This window comes from Saccharomyces eubayanus, chromosome XIV (genome assembly GCF_001298625.1).
Source record: "Saccharomyces eubayanus strain FM1318 chromosome XIV, whole genome shotgun sequence".
NCBI lineage: Eukaryota > Fungi > Ascomycota > Saccharomycetes > Saccharomycetales > Saccharomycetaceae > Saccharomyces > Saccharomyces eubayanus.
In genome coordinates, this window is record NC_030973.1 from 249823 (window position 1) to 275727 (window position 25905).

The 25905-nt window shown below is 39.6% G+C and overlaps 13 protein-coding genes across 13 annotated transcripts; 4 read left to right on the forward strand and 9 right to left on the reverse strand.

The window, feature by feature from the left end:
- Nucleotides 1–76: 76 nt before the first annotated feature.
- On the reverse strand, nucleotides 77–1462 carry RTT106 (Rtt106p; the record flags this gene model as incomplete). Its single annotated transcript, XM_018367560.1, has 1 exon — nucleotides 77–1462. One exon carries the CDS (start codon nucleotides 1460–1462, stop codon nucleotides 77–79), a length of 1386 nt encoding a protein of 461 aa, XP_018219684.1.
- Nucleotides 1463–1667: 205 nt separating this feature from the next.
- Nucleotides 1668–2570, reverse strand: SPS18 (Sps18p; the record flags this gene model as incomplete). Its single annotated transcript, XM_018367561.1, has 1 exon — nucleotides 1668–2570. One exon carries the CDS (start codon nucleotides 2568–2570, stop codon nucleotides 1668–1670), a length of 903 nt encoding a protein of 300 aa, XP_018219685.1.
- Nucleotides 2571–2881: 311 nt separating this feature from the next.
- On the forward strand, nucleotides 2882–3760 carry SPS19 (2,4-dienoyl-CoA reductase (NADPH); the record flags this gene model as incomplete). Its single annotated transcript, XM_018367562.1, has 1 exon — nucleotides 2882–3760. The coding sequence occupies one exon, from the start codon at nucleotides 2882–2884 to the stop codon at nucleotides 3758–3760; it is 879 nt and encodes a 292-aa protein (XP_018219686.1).
- A 163-nt stretch (nucleotides 3761–3923) lies between these two features.
- PSY2 (Psy2p) lies at nucleotides 3924–6503 on the reverse strand (the record flags this gene model as incomplete). Its single annotated transcript, XM_018367563.1, has 1 exon — nucleotides 3924–6503. The coding sequence occupies one exon, from the start codon at nucleotides 6501–6503 to the stop codon at nucleotides 3924–3926; it is 2580 nt and encodes an 859-aa protein (XP_018219687.1).
- A 512-nt stretch (nucleotides 6504–7015) lies between these two features.
- NNR1 (NADHX epimerase) lies at nucleotides 7016–7756 on the reverse strand (the record flags this gene model as incomplete). The annotated part of the gene is made up of 1 exon (XM_018367564.1): nucleotides 7016–7756. The coding sequence occupies one exon, from the start codon at nucleotides 7754–7756 to the stop codon at nucleotides 7016–7018; it is 741 nt and encodes a 246-aa protein (XP_018219688.1).
- Nucleotides 7757–8292: 536 nt separating this feature from the next.
- GCR2 (Gcr2p) lies at nucleotides 8293–9900 on the reverse strand (the record flags this gene model as incomplete). The annotated part of the gene is made up of 1 exon (XM_018367565.1): nucleotides 8293–9900. One exon carries the CDS (start codon nucleotides 9898–9900, stop codon nucleotides 8293–8295), a length of 1608 nt encoding a protein of 535 aa, XP_018219689.1.
- A 1089-nt stretch (nucleotides 9901–10989) lies between these two features.
- WHI3 (mRNA-binding protein WHI3) lies at nucleotides 10990–13167 on the reverse strand (the record flags this gene model as incomplete). The annotated part of the gene is made up of 1 exon (XM_018367566.1): nucleotides 10990–13167. One exon carries the CDS (start codon nucleotides 13165–13167, stop codon nucleotides 10990–10992), a length of 2178 nt encoding a protein of 725 aa, XP_018219690.1.
- A 670-nt stretch (nucleotides 13168–13837) lies between these two features.
- On the reverse strand, nucleotides 13838–14737 carry SLZ1 (Slz1p; the record flags this gene model as incomplete). Its single annotated transcript, XM_018367567.1, has 1 exon — nucleotides 13838–14737. The coding sequence occupies one exon, from the start codon at nucleotides 14735–14737 to the stop codon at nucleotides 13838–13840; it is 900 nt and encodes a 299-aa protein (XP_018219691.1).
- Nucleotides 14738–15116: 379 nt separating this feature from the next.
- On the reverse strand, nucleotides 15117–15899 carry DI49_4546 (uncharacterized protein; the record flags this gene model as incomplete). The annotated part of the gene is made up of 1 exon (XM_018367568.1): nucleotides 15117–15899. One exon carries the CDS (start codon nucleotides 15897–15899, stop codon nucleotides 15117–15119), a length of 783 nt encoding a protein of 260 aa, XP_018219692.1.
- Nucleotides 15900–16230: 331 nt separating this feature from the next.
- On the reverse strand, nucleotides 16231–17145 carry DI49_4547 (uncharacterized protein; the record flags this gene model as incomplete). Its single annotated transcript, XM_018367569.1, has 1 exon — nucleotides 16231–17145. The coding sequence occupies one exon, from the start codon at nucleotides 17143–17145 to the stop codon at nucleotides 16231–16233; it is 915 nt and encodes a 304-aa protein (XP_018219693.1).
- An 837-nt stretch (nucleotides 17146–17982) lies between these two features.
- On the forward strand, nucleotides 17983–19671 carry DI49_4548 (uncharacterized protein; the record flags this gene model as incomplete). The annotated part of the gene is made up of 1 exon (XM_018367570.1): nucleotides 17983–19671. The coding sequence occupies one exon, from the start codon at nucleotides 17983–17985 to the stop codon at nucleotides 19669–19671; it is 1689 nt and encodes a 562-aa protein (XP_018219694.1).
- A 465-nt stretch (nucleotides 19672–20136) lies between these two features.
- CHS1 (chitin synthase I) lies at nucleotides 20137–23526 on the forward strand (the record flags this gene model as incomplete). The annotated part of the gene is made up of 1 exon (XM_018367571.1): nucleotides 20137–23526. One exon carries the CDS (start codon nucleotides 20137–20139, stop codon nucleotides 23524–23526), a length of 3390 nt encoding a protein of 1129 aa, XP_018219695.1.
- A 707-nt stretch (nucleotides 23527–24233) lies between these two features.
- On the forward strand, nucleotides 24234–25307 carry DUG3 (glutamine amidotransferase subunit DUG3; the record flags this gene model as incomplete). The annotated part of the gene is made up of 1 exon (XM_018367572.1): nucleotides 24234–25307. The coding sequence occupies one exon, from the start codon at nucleotides 24234–24236 to the stop codon at nucleotides 25305–25307; it is 1074 nt and encodes a 357-aa protein (XP_018219696.1).
- Between the last annotated feature and the right edge of the window lie 598 nt (nucleotides 25308–25905).

Here is a 25905-nt window from a genome sequence, read left to right on the forward strand (position 1 = left end):
AATACATGGAGAAAAGAAATATCTATAAACTCATATATAATTACGAGCCATGCTATGTTGTAGTGTTAGTTCTGGATCAATCGTATTCTACGCCTGATCCCTCCTCCTCATCATCGTTGTCAATTTCGATGGGAATGTCCTCGAGCTCTAAGGTTTCTTTGAATTCTTTATATTGAAGTTCCTGACCCACTTCATTATTTATAAGCATAGTGTTATTATCAGTGTGAGACGCAGTGCGTTCTCTTTCGTTGCCGTTGTCGTCTTCATGGTTATCATCTCCCTCCTCTTCCTCTTCTTCTTCCTCTTCCTCTTCAGCTTCCGTTCCATCCTCTGCGCCATCTGAGAATTCTTGGCCACTACCATCGGAAAGATCACTTTCAGCTTCAAAATTTTGATCATTTTCCTCATCGTCATCGGAGAACATTTCTGTCTTTTTTTCATCTTGCATTTGACGAGTGGCTTCTTGTAAGATAGATGGCTGGTCGGTTTCACCATCAGTTAGCTGCTGAGCTTTATTTTTAGATTTAGCCTTTAATTCCTCAGACATCGATTTATCCTTCATTTGTTTCCTTTTAACGTAATCGTCAATTTTGGCATACTCTGTTTGATCTATCATCGAAAATTCGTACTTTTCACCATCCTTTGTTACTAAAGTGGCGTTGAATGTCAATCTAGTGATGGATGAATATGTTATAGATTCGATATCTGAAGCGTCAAACAATAGGATAGGCTTTTTAAACCCGAATATTATATTATCGGGTAGGAAATATAATGTACCTTCCTTAGTACCTCTATGACATTCCACGTGGAATGAGCTTATCAGTTCTGTATCGGCCGCATTAGTGTTGATAAATGGGTTTGAGATTTTGAAACCTGTCAAGATCGCTTGTTTCCTCATGTACTCAACGCACTTATCGAAATCTATTGCATTGTAGTCGAGAAGTCCTAACTTCTTGAATTGATTCAGTGTGTTCTCTTTATTTAAGGTCATTAACACAGGATCAGAAAATTTGTTGTCTGCACATGCCGTATATGTCATGAAAAGGTATATCAGATTGGGTTTTTCTGGCACTGGCAAGAAAGAAGCCATCTTAATGTTGCTGTTTAGTTGGTAAATGGTCAGTTCTCTATCGTTTCCTTTTAGGAACGTTATTACTGGAGATCCATCAATATTAGAAAGATAGAAAACCAAATCAAGTTTTTTCCTTAGTGGTGACAGTACAGAAACACCTTCTAATTTGAAAATGGTGTTTGCCTCTGAAATCACATCTATTTTAAGTTCATCTGGAGAGCTATGCAACTTGGGCTTTTTATGCTGTCCATTTTTGCGGTTGCTAGTTTCATCCAATGCATAATTATACAATTCTTCGAATGTTTCTAATGAGCTCGGCAATGCCCTCACGACAAGGCCAATTTTCTCGCTAAGAGGCTCCGGCAAATGGTCTAGAAAAGATTTCRACATTAAACTTGTAAAGGTTTTCAAAATGATGCTAGTTCTTTAGGTCTATACTTTTGGATTGATATAAACGTCATAATGCTAATATTTCATTAAATGCACTCTAATAATTATTGAAAAAATCACGACGCGTCAGTTATGTAGCGGGGTAACCCTTGAAAAGAGCAGCATATAAAGGTCAGTTGTATTTAGATTGCTACAATAAACGTTTTTAATTGAACTCTGAAGGAAGAATGTCTTCTCCAGTAAAACAAGAGAATACTGGCAAGGGTAAATGGGACGTCTCATGAATTTTTTCATTAAAGTGCACTAATGATCTTTTGAGGTCATCCGACAAATTCCTTTGTTGAATATTCTCAATCGTTGGCTGGACGATCGTGCCTTTGAAGTCTTCATATGATTTGTGCAGCGCGTCTGAAAGTAACAGCCAGCTTTTTGAAATAGTACCAATTGGGTCCTTCTGGAATTTTTCGATGGTCAGCGTACTTGAGGCACTTGTAATATCATTATCATTCTGGTATTCTCGGGATCTCAAACGGTTCGGAAACCTTTCGCAGTCTTGGAAATTGCGAGTTCCAAGCGCTTTATCCGGTAGTACAAATTCAGCGCCCTCTGAATTGATAATGTTCCCAGATATTTCTTTTAATGCTGGACCTCTATTTTGGTTTATAGCACCATCTGCATACTGCTCGAAGTTATTAAAACCCAAATACATATTCTCGTTTATGTCCTTACCACGGATTTCATTGTTTAACCTTCTCCGATAGCTTTTAGCAAACAAATTATCGTATTTGTCACGTAATGGAGTTCCGTTTTGCATAATACCGTTTTTGGACAGAAAGCAGCCAAATCTAAAATTTCCACTTTTTTCCACCTTCCGGATATCCTTTTCTTCAAAGCTGTCCATTGTGATAGATTTTACATAGAACAAGTTTGCATCTAAACCTCTCAAAAGGTTTGCGCAATTGACACAAATGAATATACCAAAGCTCGAAGAAACAAATTGTGGATTGGCACTCTTGCATTCAAAGCACTTGTTATTGCCTGCGACTTTCTTAGCACATAGCAATCTCTTTCGATTTTCCATATCTCTGCTATTATCAAACAAATGCATCTCCCCTTTTGTTCCTTGTTAATCTGCCTTTCTTTCAATAATCTCCCCCTATACTTCCATAAATCAAAAAAACAATGCCATATAATCTGCAAATAAACAATATTTATTATTATGCGTCTTTTACCTCGACGTCACAAAATCATCGCGGCGACGCCGCGCACGGAGTTTAGCATAACTAAACCCGCAACTATTGGAGTTTGCCAAAAGGTATAAGAACAGCATTCCAAACTGAAGACACCCAAAAACTCATATTAAGATATCTAAACTTAACATTTAGATCTTGAAAAATTAATAACTGGATTTAGAAAACCATGAATACAGGAAATACTCTGGATAGTAAGTTTGTGACCGAAGGTTCGTGGAGGCCTGAGTTATTTAAGGGTAAAGTGGCATTTGTCACTGGCGGTGCTGGAACCATATGCCGAGTGCAAACAGAAGCATTGGTTCTTCTCGGTTGCAAAGCTGCTATTGTTGGAAGAGACCAGGAAAGGACACAGAAAGCTGCAAAAGAGATTTCAGGATTGGTGAAAAACGATGATGCAGTTTTGCCCATCGCAAACGTTGACGTTCGTAATTTTAAACAGATGGAGGATGCCGTTTTGAAGACCGTAAAGAAATTTGGTAGGATAGATTTTGTTATTGCCGGCGCTGCTGGCAATTTTGTCTGCGATTTCGCAAACCTCTCTCCAAATGCCTTCAAATCTGTTATTGACATAGATTTATTAGGGAGTTTCAACACGGCAAAGGCATGCCTAAAGGAACTTAAAAATTCAAAAGGTTCTATTCTTTTCGTCTCTGCTACTTTCCATTATTACGGTGTACCTTTCCAAGGACATGTCGGAGCCGCCAAAGCTGGCATTGATGCCTTGGCTAAGAACCTAGCGGTTGAATTAGGCCCTCTAGGAATACGCTCCAATTGCATTGCTCCAGGTGCTATAGATAACACAGAAGGTATGAAAAGATTGGCCGGAGCCAAGTATAAAGAAAAGGCCCTGGCAAAGATCCCCTTACAAAGGCTTGGATCTACAAGAGACATAGCCGAATCAACCGTCTATATTTTTTCGCCTGCTGCGTCTTACGTCACTGGTACTGTCTTGATTGTCGATGGTGGTATGTGGCATTTAGGAACTTATTTTGGACACGAACTATACCCAGAAACCCTAGTCAAGAGTATGGCATCAAAACTGTAATATGATAGATATTGGGTATTATTATTATATGACACTTTTTATATGCTTTTTGATAGTTATTTGTGTATTTACTAACTTTATATACAACGAGCTTACTACCATTGTTACAATCATGACCTGTATTCCAGCGCTGTCCTCTTCCAGTTCAAAATGAAGATAGGGTTTATGTGCTTGCATTCATTTGGTCGACGCTTTTCTTAAATGCTAACTGGTCACCGGAATAATGAGGATCATTGTCAAAATGCTCAATCTCTGAATGTAATCTTTTGACATTTTTCATATCGATATCCTCTAAATGATTAGAAGCCAATCCGTCTGATGGTATATTTACTGAAACATCATTTTCGCCTTCAAGGCCGTTTTCTAAACTTGAATGCTCTGATTGACTTTCCTCTCCAAATTTCAACATATCTTGAATGAACGGAATATAAGTAGCTCTTCTTAGAATGCTACCATAAGTTTGAACTAAGTATTTGTTTAATATGGTAAAGTTTGTCCGGCTGTTATTTCCATTTGGCTTGGTGATATTACTGCTTTTATTACAAGTACCGTTGCTGTTCTCCCTTCTGTTATGGTCATCGTCTCGATGTATTCTGCACTCCATTATGATAATTCGACAAAAATCTTGAATGCATGAATTTGCAAGATTATTTTTGTCTATGTTCTCCTGGAAGAGTTTGAAAATTGGTGCATACAGATTTTTGGAAATCATGTATCGATGATAGTATTTATCATCAAGACATATGATATTTTTAATACACCTTACCGCTGTTAGCCTTAGTTGCAGTATATGGTTACCTTTGATGAGGTTGCTGACAGAATCTAGTATACCATTTTCTAGTATGAATCTCCTAGACAAAACGCGGTCATGCTCAGTGCAAATAAATGATACCAGCTTTACTAAATGAATCAACAAAAGATCGTCTTTCTGAGTCTTTTTTATTTTACCATTCATTTCTGTCATTTCTGTTGTGGCATCTCTTTTGATTAGTCGCCCAAATAGTATTGGAGCAATTTTATTGTAAAAATTGGTGAAATATTCCATAATTTGAAACTCTGATTCAGACTCTGTTGCGTCTAGATTATTCATATCTTCATTATTGTAGTTGTAATTGTCCAAATTAATTGAATCCGAATTCAATCCATAACCGAAATTTGGGAAGTCTTCAGAGGTATTTTTTGATTCGTTGTTGGATCTACTCATGATATCATACGAACCTTCACCATTACTGAGACATCCTTCTGGGTGAAGCAACGTGTTTAGCGCTTGCACAACTTGTTCGCGTAACCCGGGACTTTTGTCGGTTAAAAGAATCGTTGAAAGTATTAATAATAGCTTGGAGTCAGTGCTGGAGTTGTAATCCTGTGAATTGCTTCGTGTAGAACATTTGTCATCCGGGGCCAATTTGTGTTGTTGTTTGAAAGAGTTTTCATTTTGAACGTTGTGAATCAGCAATATGTCGTGCTCGATGATGGTAATGATAGTATCGGTAGCCAAAATGCGAACGTTACTATCAGTTTCCATGTGAAATGCATAATCTAAGACTTTGAATAGACCCTTTCGGACAAGTGTCTTATAAAACTTGGAACGGTCATGCGCGTCTAAATTAATGGACATTTGAACACATTGTTGGAGTAATCTGATACCGTCTTTACGTTTTTGTACGAACTTTTCTCTCTCTACGGAGCTATCTGGAATGATATCAGTATCATAAAGCTCTATCAGCCTATCTAAGAAAGTCCCCACTTGAAGAAAGTCGATGATGCATGTTTCTAAATCCATTACGATTTCCGAGATTAAATTAAAGTTATGATCGTCCAGAAACCGTACTAGTACCACATCTTTTAAAAACTGCAATCGAAAACATTTTTTCATTATTATTTTTAGGTCTTCGTTTTCAAGTGGAATGACTTCTTTAAAATTGGGCCCCTTTGAACCCAGATATTTTCTATGGTTAGCCTTTGATGTGGGATATTCAGTGTCGTATTCCAGGATACCTACTATTCCCATAATCCTATCATCTTCGACCATTGATTCCAGTATATCCCTTTGATTGTAAAGTATCAAAGTCTTAATAATATTACTTAATAGAAATAAGTCCTTCGGTATTTTTTCTTCTTCTGCTTTATGGAAATGAGAAATTAATGTATCAACGTAGTTCGACTGGAGAATAAATTCTATGGTCTCGTTTTTCAAAAAATCAAAAGAGGTGTTTTCATTCAAGATTCTTAGAGCTTCTAGTAATGTTTGGCCATTTTGCTCAGAGCAATTAGAGGGTAATGTCACGGGGCCTGTTATAATGTCATGAACGGATCCGAGTCCATTGTCGCTAGATTTAACGGTAACCAAAGAAATATTCGATTCTATGTTTCTTTGAACGTGGACGATGAATTCACATAGGGCATCACATCCCATGCTTTCCTCAAAACTCAAGGCTATATCCTTCCCGCCCAAGTCTTTCCAAACGATAAGTGTTTCTTCTTGTCGTTGGTATTCAATATTTCCTTCTAATTTAGATTTTAATAGAGTTTCAGTTGGTGAGTCTTCGTCTGAGACAACAAGATATGCGAGTTTGTTTTCATCTACCTCTCCAATACAAAACCCAGTTCCTGTGTCTTTCCATTCGTTGTTTTCAAGGATGTATACCTTTACTCTTTTGGGCTCAGTGTTAACGGAGACAGTCTGTTCAATATCCTCATCCATCGGGGTTGGAGAAGTCGTTGGTGTACCCGGTAACGACATTGCCAGTAGTAGACGTTGATTTTATATGTTTCAACTAGCACACTTTCTTCTTGACCTCAGATTGAAGGAAAAAACACTTGTACTTATTTATAACTGAACAGAAATGAGTTTTCGATGTATTTTAATACTAACGCAATGCACTCTTTTGTTTTTTTTCGATATGCGCGAGTCTTGAAAACAGCAGAGCCTTTTGCTTTATGTCAAAGGGGACTGATAAGATGCTGTTAACTATGCCACTGTTGCAACCAGTTTATATTTCACAATTCTGGTTATTAACTGCCTTGTAATTGCCCTTTGACAAGTAATGTTGGTCTTCTTCCTTTTTGTTTCTTCTTCGGGTGAAACACCAAAGGAAAAAAAAAAAGCAGATAGAAAAAGAAAAGATGGCGCGTCAGAAAAAGAAACGATACTGTATATCACCTTAGAAGATAACCATGGACAATTATTTGTTCACTAAATATGGTTTATGTAGCATTATAGATTTGCCGGATTTCTGGACATGACAGTTTTAATTACAACTTCAATATCTGGTCGGTGGACTCGTAACCGAAAGGCTCAAATCCGTATTTGTTGGCAAAATCTCGAGGAATGAATCTTCCTCCCACGTAATGAGCTGTGTGCTTTTCTCTGATGTATGTGCTGCACGGTTTGGGAACAGTTAGAGATACAAGAACCGCAGGGTTGATTGCAGGCTGTGAGATTGGACCCTTATCCACGTCCCAACCTGTGGGGACATCTACAGAAACAATGGGAATACGGTCTTGTAATTTACACAGTTCTTCAACGATACTCTTGAATGGCTCTCTCATTGGAGGTTTGTAACTAAAGCCAAAGATTGCGTCCACAATACATAAGGTCTTTTCTGGCTTTAAGTATTCGAGCCAATTTTCCTCATCTTGTGACAATACAGGGACCTTGAAGAAATTTAACTGGTGAACCAGTTGCTTATAGAATTCAGTGCGCTCACTCCTCTTAGGGTAGTAAACAATAGGGTTATAGCCAAAAAGCTTTAAATGTCTTGCACATACAAGACCATCCCCGCCATTATTACCAGGTCCAGCAATAACGAATACGTGTTTGCCCTTCTCTGCTTCAGTCTTGTCCTTCAAAGGAAATTGGCGGCATACAGCCTGTGCAACACTAAACCCAGCCAATTCCATTAATTGCTGTAAAGTGAATCCGATTTGAGGGCCCATCAGCTCCTTGTCGATCTCAGCTGCAAGCTTGGAAGAAACGACTTTCAACGCTGACATTTTTCTCTTTTTAAAAAAACTACTCTACTACTTGAGACTCTTCTCCTGGAGAGTTTAAAAGACCAAAACGCTGGCAAGAATCAAAGTGAATGCCTGGTCTATTATATGATCTTTATTCTTTCTTTTCTTATATATGGATCGTTCATCCTTATTTTCTCCACCCCTTGTTCGCTCGTAACGACAAAAACAACTTAACCAAGATGCCTTGCGGTCAAAATACCTTTCAATGGGATTAAGCAGCAATACAAAGCTCAAAAAGATTGCTTCGAAATCTCAATAAGTTAAACGGTCGACAAGGGCAAGATCTTGTGGATATACTATGTCTCTTAACATGCTAACAACAACAAAAAACGGCTAAATAAGAATAAAGTCAAAATATATATCATTATTTCGTAGTTATATAATAACGTCCGTTCATTATAGAAAGAGTACAAAAACAGTAGATGGTAAGCATCACTGTTAAGAAGTAAGTATATTATTGATCTACACCGAAATCAAAGGAGTAAGAAGAAAAAACATTCGTCACTATTATCGTGTCATCTTTGTAAATCCCTCAACATACTTCTAACACAGCCCATGTCTTCAATTAACATTTTTCTTAGCCACTGAGTCTCTTGACGTTGTAATTCTAATTCCCTCTCCAACTGCATAATTCTTTGCCCCTTCTCAGAAACAATAGAGTCGTAGGCTTCTTTCAAAGGGCGTATTACCGCTTCTGTGTCAATTGGTGCAATATTATTTGGAGGATTTAGGTCAACTTTCATTTGGGTATTGTTTGTGTTTAGATTGGTATCTGTACCGTCATTTATCAAGGCACCATCGCTTGTTGTTATTGGTCTCTGTCTTTTATTTGTGTTTGTTAGTTGTAAGAGTTCTTCAACTGCTTCATCGTCCAACGTATTAACGTCTAGTGAACCCAGTGATCTTCGTTTCCATGAATGTGATCCATTATTGGTCATTGTATTGTAGCCCATGCTACTATTGTTCGCAGCATTTGGATTCAGATCAGCATGACCCAAGCCAAATTCGAATCCCCCTGACCCAGGACTGGTTGGTTGTGTGTAATATCCTGTCAAGGAACGAGAGTTGACGTCTTGTGACAGTGTTTGTAATCGTCTTTGTAACTGCTGAGATAATGAAGGGTCGAATAGCATATTGGTTCCCGGGTTGCTTATCGTTGCGTTGTTAAATGTGCTTGCATCTGCAATGCTATTCCTTTCCTTATTAGCGTTTTTATTGCTTTTCCCATTTTTAGCATTTTTAGCCACTCTGGTACCTCTTTTTTTGGTTCGGCTGGTTGATGCATTCTTGTTCCCATAGTTGTTTTTCATACTATTCGCATTGTTGATGCTACCATTATTCCCATTGATATTCCCATTATTTATTCCTTGTAACTCTGATGGGGAACCCTTAGTAGATGTATTTAAAGAGTTTCCCTTCCTACGTCCTTGAGTTAAAATTTGGCCAGTTTGCGGATCGAACACGGTGAATATACTCATTGAGACTAAACGCCATAACTCGTCATTTTCTAATTCAGTGTCAGACTTAATTTGCCAAAGTCTTTCATCCAACCGGCGGAAATACTTTGCGTAAGGACTGGCCTCAAAGCTTAGTTCTAGCTCTTTGACGATTTGTTGAAACCTTTGATACAGTTCGATTGCCGATTTTGGAGAGGTAGATCTATCATCGATTGAACCTGATGATAGCGTAGCATTATAAAGTTTTGATATTTTGGCAAAAAGTTGAGAATATTGGGCCTGCGTGTAAATTCCATTGGACGCCGTACTAGTGCTCGCGTTGTTCCCGTTGTTAGTGTGATTGCTGGTATTGCTTATGGCAGAGGTGGAACTTGAATTACCATTCGGCGTTGCATTAGCACTGTCTGAGTTGTTTTTCGCCAGAGCATTATTGCCATTGCTAGTAATAATCTCATCGATATTAGGTGTGCCATCAGACCCCACTAACCCTGCTGGATTAGTAATCCCTGTACTAACCATGCCGTTGACCATACCAGACGGGGTATTTGTTGCTGTTTGCGGTGAGTTTGTAACACTTTGTAGAGATGCGCCGCTAATGACTGACTCATTAGAAAGTAAATTGTAAGCTCTGATTATAAATACATCTAACTTCGATTGATGATGCATAATGTGAGTTTAACCTTATCGTCTAATACTCTCTGTGTTCTTGGGTTGCCTTTCAACTTCTTGGTTTGTTTTCCCATTCAGTCTACGGGTGAGAATGTTGGGAAGTTGAATAAAAAATGTGAGCACCTTCGTAGATGCGTTAATGATTGTTGTGTTTAACGGACAACCTCTCCAGTAATCGCGGTATTTGGAGAAGAAATGTCGTGAAAATTTTATTTTGGACAAATTGACGAAAGAAAATAGCAATACGAGGCTGTTACCCGTATGGCATATTAGAGGAATGGTGTGTATTTAAATAAAACCAAGTATATATCAAAAGCGTATTGAGTCAACGACATCCCCCAGACGAGGGCTGTTTCTATTTTACCAATAGCACGCAGTTTCTTATAATAGCATAGAGGTGAAAATATTACATTGAAGTTGATACGGATATATACTTCTATAAAAATGAGTTCTGGAATAAAAGTAAGGTTGATATATAAAAAGATAGAATATCCACAAGTAAAAATACAAAAACTGAAGAAAGGAATAAAAAGTTAGCAACATAAAGAGAGAAAATAGATGCTCTCTTTAAAAGAATTGGTTGAGTTTGACCTTATATAGCACTCGCGCAGTAGAATGACAGTAATCATACTGAAAAAAAATCGATTAAAGTCGTGTGGCTTTTTCTCTATCCTCTCTGCCTCGTCCATATTAAGGGTGAATAATGTGGAATAAGTGGAGTACCAAAAAGAAAAGGATAGGGAGGTTGTGGTAGAGTGGAGTAGATATCCAAATGATAGTAAAAAGAAAAATAGTGGTTTTTGTTCATAGTACAATTCATAATGGACGGAAAGGAAAACAAATTGTGATATATGCACGTTGCAATGTAATGGTAAAAGATATTTTATAGTGGTTGGAGAGAGAGAAATACTATTATTAATATTAGTGAGTTTAGAAAAGTTGTTATAACAAATAGTAAAAGAAAAAAAGAAAATGCGACAAAAAATTATTATTTTATTGTAGTGAAAAAAAAAGAAAGAAAACAATGCACATGATGAGCTACATGTTAAGACAAAAAAAAAAAGCAGTAATTTTTAAAAACTTTCTTTAGTTCTTTATATGGCCGACATCAGAATTGTAGTTTGAAATCATATTTACATTAGGATTTGGGTTATTAGTGCCTCCTCTCCTGCTATTTGGCCCTCTAACACCCAGTGGGTTCTTTGAAAAGCTTAATCTTATACCTCCTTTACTACTTACTGTAGAACGAGGTAATTGTCTACCATACAATTCGGCTAATGCTCTCGTCGCAAAGCTAACATCATCGAATTCAACAAAACACATTGGGCCATGGCTATGACCATTAGATGTGGTATTTTTGTTTCTGAATGACAACCGTCTGAAACCTTCCTGTCCAGAAAATAACTGTCTTAGTTCTTGTTCAGTAGCGTCTGATGGTAAATTCCCGACATAAAGGGTATTACAGGGTGGGTTTTGATCAGCGGGGTTGGCAGGTGGTGGAATTCTCGCCAATAGTGATAAATCAGCCTGAGAGATCGAAGCAGACCCTGTAATATTAGAAGATAATGAGGTAGTGGAATTATTTTTATGTGAATTTCTGCTTGAACTTAGTCTTGCTGGAGGAACTTTTTGAGGGGTACCACTTTGATTCACCGGATACATGTGCTCTGGCTGAGGTTGTTGCATGAATCTGTTTTGCTTTTGTGGCGTGATATTCATATCAGAAGTGTTAACCATATTTGACATATGTTGTGTTTGAGAAGACATCAAACCGTATGGGGGCATTGAATTCGAAGATGAAATGGAAGCGTTCATTGCATTACCCATTTGCATCATCGGTTGTTGAGAGTTGTTGGAAAGTGTGGTGGAGGTGTTTGCGCTGTTGGTAGTTACATTATTGGAAATAGCATTGGCATTTGTACCGTTATTGACAGGTACCGTAGCTGTTGATGCGGCAGAAGGCAAAAAGAATGAAGAACCGTGTTGAGACACTGAAGTGTTTCCCCATTCTAAAGTAGGTGTAGAAGGTTGGGGAGTACTCATATAGCCATTAATGCTGGAAGGTATACCGCTCGTGCCCCATATTTTTTCGTTAATTTCAGTATTATCCCTCAAGAGGAAAGATTGGCCAATGTCAGATGGTTCAACGGACAAATCTTGGTGCGATTGATTAGAGTGTAACCCAACAGCTTGACCTTGTGAAGGTAACGGTACTGAAGAATTCACTTGTTGTTGGTTAGATTGTTGTGGTGAATGTTTCTGAGACGGTTGTTGATGTTGATGATGTTGTTGTTGTTGTTGTTGCTGCGTTTCCTGCTGCTGTTGTTGTTGCTGTTGTTGTTGTTGTTGTTGCTGTTGCTGTTGCTGTTGCTGTTGTTGTTGTTGCTGTTGCTGTTGCTGTTGCTGTTGCTGTTGTTGCTGTTGCTGTTGCTGTTGCTGTTGTTGCTGTTGCTGTTGCTGTTGCTGTTGTTGTTGTTGTTGTTGTTGTTGTTGTTGTTGTTGTTGTGACTGTTGTGGAGTTAGAGGAGAATCATTGGAGAATGGATCACTGAACGAAAATCTTGACCTTTGGGATAATAAACTTGGCCTTTTTATGGCCGAGTTTGGATTATTCAATTTAGAGTTTTCGCTGAAAATATTAGATGACGGGAACGATATTAAGTTTTTTGTTGTCTCGTCTATTATCTCTACGGTAGTCTTATTAGGAAAACTAGGTCCAAAAAGCTCATCTTTGGAATTCAAAATAACAGCATAATTAATCGCTAGATTTAACAATTCAAACTTCGCAATTATGCACACATCGTTTTCGTCTTCCAGAGAAGCGTTAACAAGGCTTGATGAAGGATTTCTTGCTTGTAATTCTATACTTTTCACACCTTCCGCAAGGGCGAAAATTGCATAACACTCTCTAATGGTTATATCCCTAGGTATGTTGGATAGTTGTAAGCAGTAACTGCCCTGAATAGTGTCATTGTTATTAATGTTACTGTTGTTACTTGCCATGTCCTGTGGCATGATGTTATTGCCAAGGGCAAGTGTATTTAGCATAGAGGATATCGCTAAAGGTGAATTTGTGTCATTCAAATACAAATCTCCACTGCCGCTTCCCCTACCGGACGCATCGTGGGCAAGGGCAGAATTGTTCAGATTCAAACTAGAACGATGACTAGGAGAAATATTGTGGGTATTCGTGGTACTCGACACAATATTGTCATTACTGGACGCAAATGACCCGGTTTGTTCAAAATAAACAGAGTTTTGCATGCTGAGAAAAAACTATACTTTGTTTCCTTTGAATTTAATTAATAAAAGCTCTCCTAAAAAGAGGTTCCCCGATAAATATACTTCGCAAAATTTGATGGATAGAAAACGTTCCAAATTAAAATGATGTAGCCGGTTGAGGGAATGCTAGAAAACAAATGGAAATACGGGAAAGAAAGAAATAGGCACGTAATGTCTTGAAGTGTACACGGCTTATTTTCTCTTTTAATGCTGATTGATTGAATAAAGAAAAGACAGAAAGGAAATTGGCACGTAAAAGGTATAGATTCTGGATAAACAACTGTGCGTGAGCAGCGTTTTAAAAGCCTTTTTGTTTAAGAGGACTCTGTTTGTTTGAGGAAGTCCGCTTCAATATAGTGGTCAAAATTGTTTATTCCGGCTTACATGGTCGTGTTTGTTTTTTTCTTTTGACCTCTCTTGCCCGAAAAGGTCCAAAACAACGAGAAAAAACAAGCGATTTGTTACCCCGCCCTGATGCGGGTAACCCAATAATTTAAAATGGAAAGAACAAGAGACACGAAGAGAGAATACATTAGAAAGGTAAACGTACTGAAAGGATTAGCGAGCTTTTAACAGCAGTTCCGTTTTCATTGTTTTATTAAGTAGATAAAAATATTGTTGAGAAATTTTAGTATATTCTTGTAACGAAAGATTAAACTGGGGTTTGGTGGCAACAAGTGGGGAATTCGGACCAGCGGGCCACTTGTTGACCGGTTACCCCGTTGACGGAATGCAGTTGACCCTTCGTGCACAGTAGTTGTAGTCCTGTGATCACACTCTTGACTTTGTTTGAGTATTCTGTCTCTAGCTGGAGAAGTTTTTTACCTCTTTGATTCTGGTCTACTAGGGATGTGGCGGACATTTTGTGATCTTGATCCACCAACGCAATCGAATTGAGCGGAAGCAGTTCGTTGAAGTTGAACTTGTATTTGGGATCTGGAACTGAGGAGATTGTAGTCGCATTACTGATTGTACTACAATTTGACCACCGACGTTCCCATGAGGTGAACTCTGTGTCCTGTAAAAAAGAGGTATTCTCTTTAGTGACGTTAAGAATATTGTCGTTGAAAAGTTCCGACAGCTGGACATTCAAAGKTCCATATGTTTGAATAGCTTGGTCTATCATAATTTTAGTTTCAATTTCCGACTCTATCTCAACATCTGCTCCAGACTGAGATTTCGATTTCAAGCTTTCGTCCGGAAAGTTGTGAGAACCACTTGGCGAATGTGGTTCTTTGAAACGGAACTCCCTTGTTGCTGGTAACTTTTTTTGCTCTTTAAACTTTTTGTCATCTCTTTTGTAGTTATCTTTTTCTGTTTCTTTTGGTTTTTCCTTCTCCCTCTTCGTCATGTTTTTCTTTTTGTTTTTGTTCATCCTCTCCAAGAATTTCTTCCTTTCTTCGTTGAATGTTTTCAGGTTTTCTCTTTCCCTTTTACCATTATCTAGCTGCTCAACATTCCCACCTTTCGATCTGTTCTTGGTTATCTGTTTGTCTTTTGGTAGTTTTCCCTCGCACTTCTTGTAACCTATAATCTGATCTACTTTATTCATTTTGACTAGTAGTTGTTGTTTTCACTTTGTTTAAAATCGATTAGAGAAAAGGGAGGCGATCTTATGTTTTGTGGCATTCTGCTGGGGTACATTTATTTATACGATTGATTCCGGACCAGACGAGAATGCATCGGCGGCTATTCTTGTTGCCGGCACCGCCTCCCCCTCTCCTTTCTCCCTTCGCCGGATGTTGAACATCGGGGTAGGCAACTCTCATCTCACAGCTGACCAGAAGATATATATATTATACGGTTGTTGGGGTACTAACTAATAGAATTGGCCGTTACAACATCACTACATAAAAAAGTATACATAAAATGTTTGAAAAATGGAGAGGAAAGAAGAGGAAGGAAAGAAAAACTAATCTCTTGTACCAAAACTAATTGCGCAAGATTTCGTTTTGGACGTTGGAAATATCAGGATCAGCACTTGTTTCAACCGATGAAGGATCCGCTTTATCTGTAGCGTAGTTTCTTGGCACAGAATGTTGATCATTCATTCCATACAGATAGTTTTTTCTTCCTTCAGTTCTTTGAGTAGCAGATGGAATGTCTGCTGGGGAACCGCGAGTATGAACAGTATACGAAGAAGTGGAATTGTCGCTTGTTTCATCTCTCACCATGTGCTCATTGTAGCTATCTAGAGGGGCCGCTTGGGGATGCATCATGTCCTGGTCGTTAGTGCCGGCACCGAAGGTTGGGATATTGCTCCACGCGTCAATATGGTGAGGCTCACTTCGAGGCGAACCTGCACCTGGAATACGTTGGTCCATAGAACCATCGAAGTGCGGCATAGATGTGTTTTGACAACCAACGGGCAGATTCTTGCTATTCATTCTTGCCTCAGTCATGTTACTGGTATCAAAACTTGCTAAAGTGGACCTTGCGTTATTGTCGCGGTCAGAAACTACCTTATTGGTGACTCTTCCACAACCTGGAATACCGACGGCGCCAGCACCAGTATTTAACGTGGGACCAGAACATTCACTTGGCAGGATACCGGAGTGTTGGTGATGGGGTGAAGAGTGGTTATCGTGATGAGGGTATTCGAGATCGTGTGCCTGGCCACAGCCGGGAACGCCAGCCATTTTTTCTTCTGTCTGCTGCATCTCGGTATCGTCATTGGCGGAATATGCCTGAGCGGATTGACCCAAACCTAGCATTCGGTCATAGGACTTTTCTGTGTGGTATCCAAACCCAGGTTCAGTGGTTTCTTGGTTTTTGTTTGAATCATTACTATTAAGATAAAAAGAGAAATAAATTGAGTTAGTAAGATGCACGTTATGGAGTGAGCGGGTTATGAAACAGTTTCTTTTTACTAAAAGGTGTCATTATATTGTTGACATACAATCATAATATAGTTAGAAAATTAAAGACATTAAAAATCGGGCGAAAAATCAAAATTAGGAAAGATCTGGTATGGTGTATTAATATTAGGGAGAAAGCGGGAGGTGTGGCTGCAATTTATTTTGCAATGGTGACAACGAGGAGGTATTAAACTACGGCGGGCAAATTCTGTTCGGAGTAAACACGTTCTTCCTGAACTTGATCAGGTTCATCGCCCGTAGTGGTGATAGTTCTCTTCTTTGTTCTCAACTTTCTGAAAAATCTGCCGTTACGGGAAGGCTGAGGCTGTTGAACTTCCGGGACGGGGACAGGAGTAGAGACCGCTTCGTTTGCTGGGTACGCGGAGGCATCCGGGGTCGATGTCTGTGAGTCCGTCATCTTAGTGGAAGCGAAACTGCGGTCGTAGATGTACTCATTTCTCTTGTACGTAGCCGCCATGACTGTGGCGCAAACGGCGTTTACTATCAACAAGAACACTGTCGTCCAAATAAGTCCAAAGTTCTTGGGGCCCAGCCTAGCCCCGCGATCCTGGTGGTGAAATGCCTTTACCGCTTTGGCGTAACAACCAGTGTACAGGCAAGCGGAAAGGGTCATGAAGAACAGAGTGATCCAGCTCATCGCCGTCGTCAACGAGGCGGTAGGTCTTGTATACTTGATCAAGCTGACAATAACAGAGACCAACGTGATCAGTAAGAAGAAGAGCGCGATCAAAAGCATTGCCCAGCCCACTCTTGATAGGTAATAATACGTATTTCTGTCGTTCAAAAAGGTGGAGGGCATGAGGGCGGAACTACCAAAATTGTCCCTGGGGGAAAACGGCTGCGCGGCCATCTTGGAAGAGCAGTTTGCAGCCTGGCCACCCTGCCAGCCGCACCAGTTGTAGTTATACCATCTGGTCAAGGAGGGTGCTGAGTTAAAGCCCGACGTGGATGCCTGGAACCAATAAAAATTCTTTAAAACTCCCGTGTTTTTGGCGCCTGCCAATATCAAAAAAAATGTCAACAATGTAGCACCTAGTAGAAAGAAAAGGTTAATAAAAAACACAAACTTTTTGTATGACATTGCTTATTACGAAAATTGAAATGTGTGGGTATATACTTAGTGCTTTATTGTGCTAGAAAGCAATTTCAAAAAATTGTTGTTGTTGCTGTTGCTACTGCTTCTGCTGGTTTACAAATAATTGTTATTATAATTATATAACCCTATAAGGTGGCAAAATTAAGAAAAGAAGTTACCTGTGAACTTCCGCACTCACTCCAAGGGCCCAGCATCTGGTGCATGTTTTTATATTGAAAACAAGGGATGGCAGTGTGGGGGGTCAGGTAAAAGAAGAAGGGGAAGCTCCATCCATCCCTCCGCCAATCCTCTCCTCGCAGGACGTTGTTCAGCGGCAGAAAGCACGAGGGGCCATTGAAGACACACCTACATTCAGGGATACTCTTTACATCGAAAAACCTCCGACCCTTAATAGCGGCTTCGGAGCCATTCTGTTCCTACAACCATGAGTAGAAACAGAAGCTTCTGCTTTCCGCTTAGAGTCGCGCAGCCGCACAGCCGTGCAGCCCAGGGGGCCGCCGCTGTTTCCGTTTCGAGGAGTCAATCAGTACGGTGCGGGGCGGCGACTTTCCCCGTGGTGTAATGTTGCCTTGGGTCGCAGTGACACCGGTGTCACTGTCATATCGCAATGGATGCTCTTTCTTTTGCTATTGTCGTTGCTATTGTCGTTGCTGACGCTTTCTCTAGTTCTTGCAGTTGCATACGTAATTTCAAAATTTGATTTTTCCTTTATTTTCTCATTCTGACTTCCCGCTAATGCGGGTTTTACCAGGATGAAAAAACTACAGATGTGAATGCTTGGCTGTTTAATAGCCAAGAGAAAGGAAGCACATTTGTCAAGCGATGGGGCCTCCGAGAAATTTTAAGCATTCCAGTAAGGGCAAGAAACACAAGAATGAACAGAAGCCATTGATCACGCAAGAAGACTTTTACTTGGCCGCGATCGACTGCGAAGAGCAGGCCGACCGGTGGTTGCTCTCGGACATCAAGAAATGTTTGCGGTTCTATCTGAAGGCCCTGGAGTACTACGAGAACGGGCTTGGTGCTCTAGATTCCACGCCGGAGGGTAAATACAACATTTACTACAACGAGACACGGCTGTTTCTACAGATTTATACGGACTATCTGGCCAACAACGGCTATATCAATATCTTGCAGTATGTGAAAATGGACGACATGCCTGATCTTTCCAGTCTGGTGTTGTCTTTGCCGCAGATCACTCAACGGTTTGAAATCGTTTACGAAACTTTCCCGCAGCAAAGAACGTGGGATCTTCAGTTCAATCTYTTGACGTGCTACCTGACTCTGTTAGAGTCCATGGACGACGTCTCTCAACCCACCGTGTCTTTCGAAGGTTATGACATCTTGAACATGACGAACAAGTATATTGAAATTTTCCAACATCTGGTTGGCTATCTGCTTCAAGAACTACAGAACTGGGGCGATTCTCCGCCGCAGGAAGCCAGTGATGCGGATATCGACTTGCAAAGAGACACCTTGGATGAGGACGCAGAGCGCATTACAAGGGACGGAACCGGGATACGAACCAACGGCCAATCGGAACCACAGGCGGAGACGATGGAAGTGTCCGAACAAGTAACCCCGTCCTCCCTTACTGATGTACTGGTTAACTCCTTGAAGTTCAATCACATTCTGGTGGAACTGCTCGTTGAGTCGAAAATACCTACCGATAAGTGTCCGGAAAAGGAACTCTTGAACCCTGTCCAAGCCAATTTCTTGGAAGACACAACCAACAAGTTTTTCTCACAATTAACCGATATCATAGACTCTATTTCCACTACAATTCCATTGGATCTGAAGGAGATCGGTTTGGTCAAGACTTTGATTCGAGGTTCACAAATTGTGGGCTCTGGTGATCTCGAATCCTTGCAAGGTTTCGTTCTGGAAGCCGCCTCCCTTACCGACTTGCTAGATGACAATGACGTACAGGGCAAGATCGATCTTTCGTTGATCAGGGTAGATATCGTTGAATTTGCCATTTCGTGTCTAAAGGAATGTTCATCGGAGACTGGTTGGAAACTTTCTGGCCTGTTGAATAAAGCCCTTACAGAGACTAGATCACTACTGACAAATCAGAGAAACCACATCATATTTGTGAAAAACCAGAGATTGAACGAGCAACTCAGCCATGTGGTCTTCCAACTCTGCGATGTCTTGGTGAATTCTTCGGATAACGAATTAAGAAGGTACGCTATCAAGCGTGCTAGTGAATCGCAGCAAACTCCCGACGAAGCACGTACTTTAGAAATACTGATGAAGAATGCTAATGTTTTCTTGAGCAATGCGGTTGCTATCTCATCGAAACCTTGTGGCTTACAAGAAACGATCATCGATAAACTGAAAAGAAACTATATTCATAATCAAGCTAAAGAGAGACTGCTTTTCCTACAACACTTAGAACAGAAGTCAAATGTTGGTGGTGATAGCGCTGTTATGTCATCGTCCTCTTCCTCTTTCACGCTTAAGTTTGATGTGCCACCCGATCACCCCTTTTATAGCCACTATTTTTAGTGGATTATGTACATATGTACATATATACAAGCACATGCATTTCGCACATGTGTCAGAATCCTAGTGAAACGTATGTAAATATAAATAGATACATACAGGAAACACACTTCCTTCTGAAACAAAGCCGACACGGGCCCAGCAATCTTTTTTTAGAAATCGCGTGGCTTGGTAATACAATTTTGACGCGACACAGCCATTGGCGTGAAATTTGATCCTCTTGGCCAAATCAGGTATAATGCTTGGTACAAAAAACAGTGTTTGCTTATATATCTCGGGTTCGTTCTCAATATGAGGCTTCAAAAGGTTAGTTTGGTCGTATTCCAGCCCCCGCCAGTGCAAGCTATACTATTTGCTTAAATACACAGTGCCCATTTTCACATCTTTCTTCCTTACCTTCCTCGAAGACATTGCCAAATTGGCATTTAGAAGCTAAGCAAAGACAAGAAAGGAAAAAAAAAAATAACCATGAGTAACCAAAATAACCGATCAAGAAACGAATATCAAGCCCACCCGGAAGATGAGTCTTCCTACGAGCTACAAAACAACCATAGTGGGCTGTTTCAGCCTTCAAATGAAGAATTAATAAACAGAAATCAAAGATACACGAACCATAATACAAGTATGGATTCGTTCACGCCCGTACAATCTTTACAATTCCCAGAACAATCCCGACAAACGGATCTGCAGTACAACAATCCTATTAATAATAACGGTAATGAGCAAGACATTTACGGTGGTTTCGTTAACCACTATCGTCAACGTCCGGTACCAGCAACGGCAGAATATAATGACGTTTTCAACACTAACAACCAGCAACCAGAATCATTACAACACGATCATAATAACAACATCATACCCTCATATCCGCTTCCGTCGATAAACGTGATTCAAACCACCCCAGAACTTATACATAACGGCACACAGCCGATAGAATCCCCCACCGAAAGGCCGTACTTTAACGAAAACGATTACTACTATAACAATAGGAACTCCAGAGCATCTCCGAGTATTGCTTCCAGTGGGGAAGGCTACGCGGATCAAGAAGCTAGACCCATCCTGGATCAACCCGAAAATAACATGAACAATGGCAATATCCCACAATACCATCGCAAGGACGAAAACCTGGCGTATCATAACGGTTATCATGGAGTAGATCCTCAGCAGTACTATGATGATCCGGAAGCTGGCTATATCGATCAAACGGGGGATGACTACCAGATTAACTCATACTTGGGTAGAAACGGCGAGATGGTAGATCCTTATGACTATAACAATCATTTGACGCCTATGGAACGTAGCGGATACTTGCCTGATGATCACAGATCTTTGAATGGTGGAGAGGATGAGGTGGATAGTGTGAAAAGCGGATACTCTCACAGAGACCTTGGTGAATATGACAAGGATGACTTTTCCAGAGATGATGAGTACGACGATTTGAACACTGTCGACAAATTACAATTCCAAGCAAACGGTGTGCCTGCATCATCTTCGGTATCCTCTGCTGGATCTGGAGAATCGAATTTGATAGGCAGTAATGATAACTTAGTTGGAAATAGAATGCTCAAAAGAAGTGGTACTGAAATTAGAAAGTTTAAGCTTTGGAACGGTAATTTCGTCTTCGATTCCCCGATTAGTAAGGCTTTATTGGACCAATACTCAACCACCACAGATAATGCAAGTACCTTACCTAATGAGTTTAAATTCATGAGATATCAAGCTGTGACTTGCGAACCCAACCAACTTGCAGAAAAAAGCTTTACCGTCAGACAGTTAAAGTACTTAACCCCGAGAGAAACAGAATTGATGTTAGTAGTAACGATGTACAATGAGGACCATATCCTGCTAGGAAGAACTTTGAAAGGTGCCATAGATAACGTAAAGTATATGGTAAAAAAAAAAAGATCAAGCACTTGGGGGCCCGACGCATGGAAAAAAATTGTTATTTGTATCATTTCAGATGGTCGGTCTAAGATCAATGAACGTTCTTTGGCATTACTAAGTTCATTAGGTTGTTACCAAGATGGGTTTGCTAAAGACGAAATCAACGAGAAGAAAGTAGCAATGCATGTTTATGAACATACCACAATGATTAATATCTCAGATGTTTCTGACTCAGGTGTATCGTTGGAATGTAATCAAGGCACTGTGCCAATTCAATTATTGTTTTGTTTGAAAGAACAAAACCAAAAAAAGATTAACTCGCATAGATGGGCATTTGAGGGTTTTGCAGAATTATTGCGTCCTAACATTGTCACACTGTTAGATGCAGGTACCATGCCAGGCAAAGACTCAATTTACCAATTGTGGAGAGAATTCAAAAATCCAAACGTTGGTGGTGCATGTGGTGAGATAAGAACTGATTTGGGTAAAAGATTTGTGAAACTTTTGAACCCTTTAGTCGCGTCACAGAATTTTGAATATAAAATGTCCAATATTTTGGACAAAACCACTGAATCTAATTTTGGGTTTATCACTGTCCTGCCTGGGGCATTCTCTGCCTATAAGTTTGAAGCTGTGAGAGGCCAACCGTTACAGAAGTATTTTTATGGTGAAATTATGGAAAATGAAGGTTTCCATTTCTTCTCCTCTAACATGTATCTTGCTGAAGATCGTATTTTATGTTTTGAGGTGGTAACTAAAAAGGACTGTAATTGGATTTTAAAATACTGCAGAAGCTCTTATGCGTCTACAGATGTTCCAGAAAGGGTTCCAGAGTTTATTCTTCAGAGAAGGCGTTGGTTGAATGGTTCGTTTTTCGCGAGTGTTTATTCCTTCTGTCATTTTTACAGAGTTTGGAGCAGTGGCCATAACTTTGGTAGAAAGCTTCTTTTGACAGTTGAATTTGTTTACCTTTTCCTTAACACGTTGATTTCCTGGTTTTCTTTGAGTTCATTTTTCTTGGTCTTCAGAATTTTGACCGTTTCTATCGCATTGTCATATCATTCAGCATTTAACGTATTGTCGGTCATATTTTTATGGCTGTATGGCATTTGCACGTTATCGACATTCATACTTTCATTGGGAAATAAACCTAAAAGTACGGAAAAATTTTATGTCTTAACTTGCGTCATTTTTGCGATAATGATGATCTATATGATATTTTGCAGTATATTCATGAGTGTCAAATCTTTCCAAAATATTCTGAAAACCGATACGATCAGTTTTGAGGGTTTGATTACTACAGAAGCCTTTAGAGATATTGTTATTTCATTGGGTTCCACTTACTGTCTGTACTTGATCAGCTCAATCATTTATTTACAGCCATGGCATATGTTGACAAGTTTTGTGCAATACATTTTGTTAAGCCCTTCGTATATCAATGTTTTGAACATCTATGCATTTTGCAATGTTCATGACTTGTCATGGGGTACAAAGGGTGCAATGGCTGACCCATTGGGTAAAATTAATACTACGGAAGACGGTACATTCAAGATGGAAGTTTTAGTGTCAAGTTCAGAGATTCAAGCAAATTACGATAAATATTTGAAAGTCTTGAACGATTTTGATCCAAAGTCTGAATCGCAATCTAGTGAGCCATCGTTTGGTGAAAAGAAAACCGGCTATTACGCGAACGTTAGATCACTCGTAATTATATTTTGGGTCATAACAAATTTCATCATCGTTGCTGTTGTGTTAGAAACGGGTGGTATTGCGGATTATATTGCCCTGAAATCCATATCAACAAGTGATACTTTAGCAACAGCCAAAACCACAGAAATCCCCTTAATGACAAGTAAAGCGTCGATTTACTTTAATGTAATACTATGGTTGGTGGCATTATCTGCATTGATAAGATTTATTGGTTGTTCATTCTATATGATTGTCAGAGCTTTCAAAAAGATTACATCCCGTTAAATGGGTTTGTTTTTTTTGGTTTAAATGAACAGGTGTGTCGTTAGTTGGTATATAATAAATAATTTAGTTGTGACTATCATATTTTCTAGTGGAAAGTTTTGCTTATAGGTTTTTTTTTAGTAAAGCGATTCGCCATCGATGATATCAACTAAAATGATCTTTAGAGAAAAAACATAAATTATTATTAGTGGCTCAAAAAATAATTACAGTCAAGGAAATTTCGAGTAAACGGAGTTCTTATCACAAAAATAAAGAATACATCTTGTCCTGCTTAATCAAAATATTCAGGCTTTATTTGGTCTTTATTTAGTTTTCAGAAGGCCGCACGCATGCTGCTGATTTAGTTTAGCGATGGTTTACAGCATAATAATTATTCTTGAACAAAGCGAAGCTCGATAAATCATATATCTGTATATAGGTAGGCTCCACAACTCATTGAAAGGAAACGCACTTGCAAATTCATGAATTATCATTTGATTACACAGTCGCATGGTATTACGTTGTACAGCATAAAATTATCCGCCGGCCGGACCTTAGAAACTGTGGCGCTTTTTAAGACGCATCTCAAAAAAACTAGTAACAAAGGAAAAAGAAACAGGTGTGTATAAAAAGTGTATTCGAAACTAGTCTTTAAAAAAGAAACAGAAATTAAAGACTCGAGAAGACCAGAAGGTATCCCAACTGACAGGAGAGATAGAACATTAGTGATGTGTAGATTTTTGATTTTCAAAGGTAAACAGCCAATCCGGCTTTCTCACCTTTTAACGAGACCAGCTCATTCTATTATAAACCAATCATTTGACAGTAGATTACGTTTAGATAGAAGAAGACCAATGAATGGTGACGGATTTGGTGTAGCATACTACCCACTAGACAACGAACTGAGCGAAGACGGCCCATGTCTTTTCAAAGCTATCACGCCGGCATGGAACAATCAAAATCTAAGTACACTAGCAGAAAAGACGAAATCTGATTTAGTCTTTGCCCACGTAAGGGCCTCCACATACGGTGTTTTGTCTGAAACAAATTGCCATCCGTTTACGTATCACAGCTTATGTTTTATGCATAATGGTGGTATATCCAATTTCAAAGGAATCAAGAGAAAATTATTGAATCACATTAAGGACGAATACCTCAATTTTATCCAGGGAAGTACAGATTCCGAGTGTGCATTTGCATTGTTTTTGGATACGCTAGACAAATTAGGCCATGATCCGAAGAAACAAGAGGGCGATTTTGGTAACGTCGCTCTTAGGAAGGCAATGCTACAAACCATTGACTATATCAGGGATTGGACCAAAGAAGCCAACAAGAATGAAGTGCATGTGGATCCATCTTTATTGAACTTTGCTGTAACAGATGGATCTACCGTCATTGTTTCCAGATATATAACATCCAAGACTGACRAGGCAGCATCCTTACATTTCAGCTGTGGTTCCAGTTTTGTAGAGACCTCACCAGGGGAATACAGAGTAGAGAGGCTAGACAGAAATCAAGATGTGATTATGGTTGCATCAGAACCATTGACATTCGAAAGAGGAGATTGGACCGCCCTACCCACCAATAGCATATTGACCATCAAGAAACAGACAATATTGCTGCATCCCATTATCGACGAATATTACCAAGAAGACCCACTATACTTAAGAAGCTCCACGCTGGCAGAAAGCAAAGGGCTTATGGGTTCTATACCGCTCGCAAAGGCTGTGGAAAGAAATGTTCCTCCGTTAGAGAGAGAAGGCCGTACAAGACCTCCAACTGCTGCCACACACATAGCATAAACATACGCGAAGAGAAACTTTACTACCACCACCACCATAAATACGTATACAAATAACGAGCATTAATACATGATAACACAAATATTGCACCTTGCAGTTAATTGGTTGCGCGAAACTACAGACAACGTGCAGCACGTAACCCGACCGGTAACCATGGCAACATTCAGGGTAATGTACACTATGGGTTAACACCCATCCACCCGAGTTTAGTCGGGTGACCTTTTCCGGAAGCGGAAATTTACAAATATCCGGCGGATTCCACAAGGGGAGTGAAAAAAAATACGTAAAATAACCCAGCGATGCGATATTTTTGAACCGTCTTGTTCGAGCGTTTCTTACCGCGGGAACCGGGTTTTTGGCCGTTGAGAGACAAAAAGAAAAAAAATCCGCTTCCGTGCGCCAGTGACAGTCGCCGAAACGAGACAATTTCTCAATTCGTTTGTTTGTGTACTGGTATTTGTTATCTTTCCTATATATATGTTGCCGAGTTTCTCATACCTATTGGTGTTCACTTTTCTTCCTTTTTCTCAGGTGTGTTGTGCGTATCTTTTAGTTTATTGATTACTTTATATATTATAGCTAGTTTTTGGATTGTAGA